Raw genomic sequence first — 6,420 nt, 5'->3', positions numbered from 1 at the left:
AACGCTCTTCCCAGGTACCACGGTGGACGATATTTGCGTAGAAAATCCATCACAACTCTGGATGCCCGCAGAGCATTCCGGCATCGGGTTCGGACGGTCAGCGGTCGGTCGAGTCTTGCAGTAAGTTGAACTCCCAAATACTTGATTGGTTCGGTGGTTTTATACACTTTTCCGAGGATTTCGACTTCCGGAACAGCTTCCCCCTTCGGCTCCCTGACCAGTACCTTACATTTGGACTCATTTAGTTTCAAACCAACGTAAGCCAGATGTTCCTTAAGAGATGTGAGTATCGTTTCGACATCGGACACCTAATCGGCGATGATGATTAAATCGTCTGCGAAAGCTAGGAGGAATGGTAGGTTTAGGGAACCTTCTGGGTTCAATCGGAGGTTGACCACTTCGTCTGCGACCGTCTCTAGTACCGCTTCCATGATGAGATTGAACAAGAAGGGCGACAGGGGGCACCCTTGTTTGATCCCCCTGCGTCGTTCCATGGGTCTCGTTAGTTGTCGCTGCCAAAGCACCTGTTGGATCTCACCCCTGAGGCACTCAATCACGCGATTGATAACATTGTTGGGAACTCCTTTCTCTATAATCCATTCAAAGTAAGCAACATGTGAATGAAGTTTTTTTTTTAGAGTACTCACGTCGTAGTATTGCGGGCAAGGTCAGCAGGCACACACTGTCGAATGCCTTTTCAATATCTAAGGACATTAGCACAGTGGTCTCCCCCCCGTTCCATCGCTATTGCAGTAGGCGCTGAAGAACAAACAAGTGGTCCGTCGTTGACCTACCGGGCAAAAACGCAGCCTGGTGATTGCCAATCGGACCCACGAGATGTTGTAGCTTGTCCAGAATCCAAATGGCGTACACCTTGTAGGCACTGCTGCTGAGACATATCTTCCGGTAGTGTCCGGTTTGGGTTGGTTTCTTAACCTTGGGAATCGGCACAACGACTACTTGTTTCCAATCAGCTGGCATATGATTTTCCTCCCAGACCTTTTTCAAAAGCTCATGTAGATCGTGCAGCACTCGTTCCCCTCCGTACTTCAGGTATTCTGCGTACAGGTTGTCCACGCCGGGTGTCTTGCCGTTCTTGATCCTCTCCAAAATCGCACGGACTTCATCGATCGTAGGTGGGTCTGGCAAAGGAGTCAGGCTGGAGGACGGGAATCAGGTCTGGACCACTGTCTTCCTGGAACCAGTCGTCAAGTTTAATAGCGGGTGACACAGTTGAGGGCTTCTTGGTTGGCTGCATTCTCTTAAATCGCTTGAAAAATTTGTGTGCTTTGATGAGGCGGTACCCAACGCGGTACGTTTTAGTATCATTTAGAATGTCTAGGGTGTCCTTCTCTTCGCTCTCCCGGATTTTACGACGGAGATTCTCCTTAGCTTCCTCAAGACAATGTTTCCATTTGGGTTGATAAGAACGGTGCGCCCAGAATTGGCACTTCTTAAGGTGTGCTAAGGCAAGTCTGCACTCTCGGTTCATGATCACCCTTCTCTTCAAAGTAGTGTTGGCGGCACTCGTTAATCCCTCCTTTATTCTGGTCCAGCTCTGCTCTACGGACTCGTTGATCGAGCTAGCTGGATCAATGGCTGACAGATGATCTTTGAACTTCTTCCTAATTGGCTCGTGTCGTAGGAGTGAGGGATCTACATCAACTCTTTGTTGAGGTGGTCGTTTCTGTGGGATGGTCCGTGGAGTTGATCGGTTCTTCACTATGTTGGTGAGCATCAATTTATGATCGGTGGAGAGCTTTGTGGGCCACGAGCATTGAAGGCTTTTTAGGTACAACTTGGAGTTTTTGTGGGTAAGTACATGATCGATTTGACTGCAGCGATCTCCACGCTTCCAAGTATACCTGAAGCTGGCGTTGGCCTTGGTGTTTCGAACAACCAATGAATGTAATCCAACGAAGAAGCGCATTTGGAGGCCGTTTTCATTGAACGATGTGTGACCCACTGTCCTACCGATCAATTGCTGCTCTGCCTCGTCGAGTCCAACATTCGCGAGCTGGCTGTTGAAGTCTCCGAGTATGATCAGTTGATGGAAGTTCGGAAGCGTGCTGATCAGAGTCCCTAGGCTGGAAAAGAAGGGGGCGTTGTTCTGGTTGGGGCCGTGGACATTTACCAAGTCCAAATAGCAGGAAGCGTCATCTGTCTTTGAGAGAATTACAATTAGGATTTAGGAAGTCAATTTTATCAATGGCGATCTTCACCTGGTAGACTAGTTGCGCATACTGGATGTTGCTGTCTTGATTCTTTTTATGCCATATCGCTATCGGGTAATCTCGGTGCACAAGTATGGCAAGTCCTCGTCTTTTGTTCCGAGCGGGTTCTCCCATATGCCAATGGTAATGATCGGAAAGAGCCTCCCCGCACGGTAGATTCACCTCCTGCAGGACAGCAACGTGAACTTTATGGCTGACCAAAAGGGCGTCTATTTCGTCACGCTTGGCGGAGACCCGGCACCCGTTAACGTTCAGGGATCCTAAGCGGAGGCCCTGGTGCGATGGAATGGACATACTCGAGTGGACACTTTGTGGAGTGCCCGCAAATTCGGTGCGCGAGATCTTGTCAGCAATTATGATGGGGTTTTTACCGTCTGATGTTGTTTCGGGAACTTGAGGTTGACGAGGTTGGTCGGGAACGATTCGAAGCACACTACTGAAGGTCGAACTTTCATCCGCAATGTGCTCATAAATGTGAACGGCAACAGAACCAGTTTGATCGGCGGGGTTCATTCGCAGCGTATCCTGGTTGTATCGGTACAGGTAGATGGTCACACCTAGTAGCGAAGAGAGCAGAACGAGGGACGCGACACCACCATTCTGATGGCCGGTCTTCAAGCGGAAGATAAACGTTTGCAAGGATTCGTTGTCGCTAGGTATTCCGAGTGAGGTCAGGACGGCCGGTTCCAGATGGACAATCGCATCGGCAATCAGGCAGCGAAGGTTGCTGCAGGTATCTTCTCCAACTTCCGTTCGCGTGAGTTGGTGTAGCACGGCGCTCATGAGAGACGCCTGATCATCTTTCAATTTGCACACCTCTAATTGGGGGGAACGGACAGTAGGTCGGATTATTTCAACCCTCTTGCCGACCGGGGCCGTCAGGATGCTGGATGCTCGACGCACACAGTAGACGCTGTCATAGTGATTTCTTTGGTTGCGTGATCCTCGATACAGGATGTGGCACTCGGTAGTTGGCTCTACAACCGTGGGGAAGTAGGAAAGCGTGGCATTATTCTGGTGGATGTAGATTCTGGTCGCATGGAAATTTGAAAGTGCAACCATGCTCTCCTCTCCTCCCCAACTGCCAAGGGCTTCAAGCTTGCGAAGAAAAAGTTTTATCTTATGAGGAAGAGGAGAGTTCCCGGGAACATCAGCAGCGTATATTTCCAGAGTATCCTGGTAAAGATTTGGACGGTTCCTAAGCTCGTGTACGGCATTGGCGCGGAGTAGGTCTCGATAAACCGGGAAGAGCGAGTTCCGTGGCGTTAAGCCATATAACTGGTGTGCGAGGGCACTGTAAAGGCAGTTGCCGTCTTTTGGGACAGGTTGAACCCAATACAAGTTCCCCGCATTGTCTTTGTATTGTTCCACCTAAATTACAGAACCAAGATAGCTTATGCTTATTATTTTATTTTAATTGAAAATCATTAGTAACATACCATGTTTAATATCAGGGGTAGAATGAAAAACACGCGGTAAATTGAAACAACGCGAAATGAGAAATGACAGTTGTGCGGGTTTAAATATTTGAAAGCTTTTGAAGGGAAGTCAAAAAGTGGGGTTATGTCACTGTTTGTAAAAGACAAAGGCAAGTGTAATGGAATAGGTAACGTTGGTAAAAAGCTTTGAATGTGTTAAAGACTAAGATGTCACTTCAGTAGGACGTAACCTTGAACAGTGATTTGTTTCACTCATAGTCATAATAAATGTGAAAGTTCTGTGATGTTTAGCAGATTGATGGGTGCTTTGAGGTACCATGTGAGAGGAGCGGCTTCCAGTAGGACGGATGTTGAATACACGGAGCAGTGAGGCCAACGACAAACGGATTTCGATGCTGCGGCGGCGAATGGAGAACGGCGAGCAGTCTCCAGTCTTCAAGACCCGGGTGAGCTCGTTCCATGATGACATCTTAAGCGCGCGCGCGCGTGTTTGTGTGTTTGTGTGTGTGTGTGTGTGTGTGTGTGTGTGTGTGTGTGTAACAGCCACTTATCAGGAACTATAGATAATCTACTATTGCTGGAAATTCTACCCAACTTAGGGTACTTTTTATTTTTTATTTTTGCAGTACAGATTGTTTTCATTATATTGATGCCTTTCAAAAAATCTCAAGTCTAATTCAAAAACCGCTATAATGTCCAGGTCTAAACATGTAAATTGGTTTATGTGTGTATGAGAGTGTGTATGAGTTTATTTGTTCTTTTTTCATGTTTAGCCCAATAAATATTTAAAGCCGCGTAAAATCTACAGAATCGGTCGATAAATCCAAATCATATTTTATTGAAAATAATCGTTATAGGGTCATTATTTTATAATTTAGTATACGCGTTCTTGATCATTTTGCTGTCGTTTCGTTAGTTTGTCAACTGTACCAGTAGATTGATACAATCCAAATAATTTCTTTAATTTTCACGGTGAAAAACTCATTTCTATAGAATCGTTTATCGAAAGACACGCTGTCATTTAGGATAGACCATTAGCACGCGTTTTTGAATTTTTTGACTCGATTGTGAGTAGCGGAACCTCGCGGTTACTCTGCAACGTGTTTATCGGAGCCCTTTTATTTTGATATTTTATTTTTCATAAGTCCTTCTTTTATCATCGTTGATTAGAAGGCACGCCGCCGGTTTAGTTCGTTGAGATTATTGTTTTAATTTCATTACAATCGGTTACATGGTGCCCTGTTTTCTTTTGGTTGATAATCGTTGATCATGGCATTTTAGTATTAACTCATCAAACTATTGATTTTATGAAGAGTAAAGCGTCTTTTATTTACTATTTTCGAAATTGGCTCGCGTTATCTAAAATGTACAAGCAGTAAAAATATACTGATAAGTCCAGCCCATAGCACTACTGCTCGGTTGGCACGCGTTCGATTAAAAAACCTTCTAAATAATCAATAATTTATCTTTCCGCAGCTGGCTGCCTAAGATTTAAAATTTCAACCGATAAAACAAAATGCTCATGGTCACATCACTGCCACTCGTGAATCCTGACCTCATACCCATCTACTAACCCCCTCAAAACTCATGTGATACTTTGTCGGAGAAGCAGTCGATTGGGCGGTCTCTATCACTCAAGTATCGGACTAACATTCCCATCCACTTCCCCGTGACTCTACCACTGGTCGTGGCCGGCGCCGGTATTGATCAGCATGATAGGGGCCTTTGAGAAGTTGCGAAGCGAGGAAAGATAGCACCCACTCATCTTCCACGGCTCGTGGATGTAACTTCTGGAGGTCCTGGTCAATAACGGAGTAGCAACTGCGGGTGGGCACCTATGCTTATGCTTATGCTTACTGACCAAAGGTTGCGGCAAAATAGGTATCACCACCTTACAAAACACAAACATAAACGAGACCCATTCTGAGCAAAGTGAACAGTGTCGAAGTCGTCGCTGGAACATAAAAAATGAACATATTTTCATTTCAATGACCTAGTTATTGAAATGTTATGAAGAAAAGAATTCAACGTAGAACAAACTTTAAGTGCATTCAATAGTTGGCCAAAATTCAGCTAAATGTGAAAAATTACACCATAAACCAAACATATCTTTTTACAACTCTGTTGAAAATGCTTACTTTTCTTGTCATTTTTTAATGACGAAGGGGCCTACTTCGTTTCACAAAATATAAAAGAATCAAAAAAGTATTAGGTTTCCATACAAGTGTTGAAAAGTGATACTTTTCAACACTTGTTTAGTAAAGTAATACTTTTTAAGATTGTTCTGATTTTTGATACGGCAAACGGTAAATTAATTAAAGAATCGGCGGAGCCTCTTTGGGTAAATGTTTGACTCGTACTGAAAAGTCCTCATAAAACTCTTTTTTTTTGTTACATAAACTTCTATTTGATTAAAAACAACTTTCACATGAAAAAATTGACAATAAATATATCCAAAATGCTTAGATAAACGGAGATAAAAAAAACTAATTTTAACCAAATAAGTCAACATTTAATCGTCCATTCTTCCAACCATTACGAAACGATATCCTTGTTGTTTACCCATCTTGTTTTGGCTAATGACCGATGAAACCCTTGCCAATTCTTACCTTTAGACAACACAACAACCCGGACAACAGCCCGGGTGGTCATCCGTAAACACAGCCACCCCCACCACCCCCCGGGTCACAATTACTTACACGTTCTTGGGCCTGTCCCCAGGAGGACAGACAGCGGCATGTTGGAAC

The 6,420-nt window shown here is 44.6% G+C and overlaps 1 protein-coding gene across 1 annotated transcript; it reads right to left on the bottom strand.

Annotated features, from left to right (window-relative positions):
• Window positions 1-1,115: 1,115 nt before the first annotated feature.
• On the bottom strand, window positions 1,116-5,523 carry LOC120417636 (uncharacterized). The gene is made up of 2 exons (XM_039579748.2): window positions 2,223-5,523; window positions 1,116-2,164 (listed from the first exon to the last, which is right to left on the bottom strand). Exons 1-2 carry the CDS (start codon window positions 3,294-3,296, stop codon window positions 1,124-1,126), a joined length of 2,115 nt encoding a protein of 704 aa, XP_039435682.1. The 5' UTR covers window positions 3,297-5,523; the 3' UTR covers window positions 1,116-1,123.
• Between the last annotated feature and the right edge of the window lie 897 nt (window positions 5,524-6,420).

Source organism: Culex pipiens, chromosome 3 (genome assembly GCF_016801865.2).
Source record: "Culex pipiens pallens isolate TS chromosome 3, TS_CPP_V2, whole genome shotgun sequence".
NCBI classification, from domain to species: domain Eukaryota; kingdom Metazoa; phylum Arthropoda; class Insecta; order Diptera; family Culicidae; genus Culex; species Culex pipiens.
The sequence above is the reverse complement of the archived record's forward strand: the minus strand, read 5'-3'. Positions and strand labels throughout refer to the sequence as shown.

Excerpts from the sequence above, each read along its gene's own strand:
- LOC120417636 (XM_039579748.2), bottom strand. The coding sequence starts at position 3,296 with ATGGTTGCACTTTCAAATTTCCATGCGACCAGAATCTACATCCACCAG. Across the intron at positions 2,165-2,222 it reads ATGCGCAACTAGTCTACCAG|ACAGATGACGCTTCCTGCTA; the intron begins GTGAAGATCGCC and ends ATTCTCTCAAAG.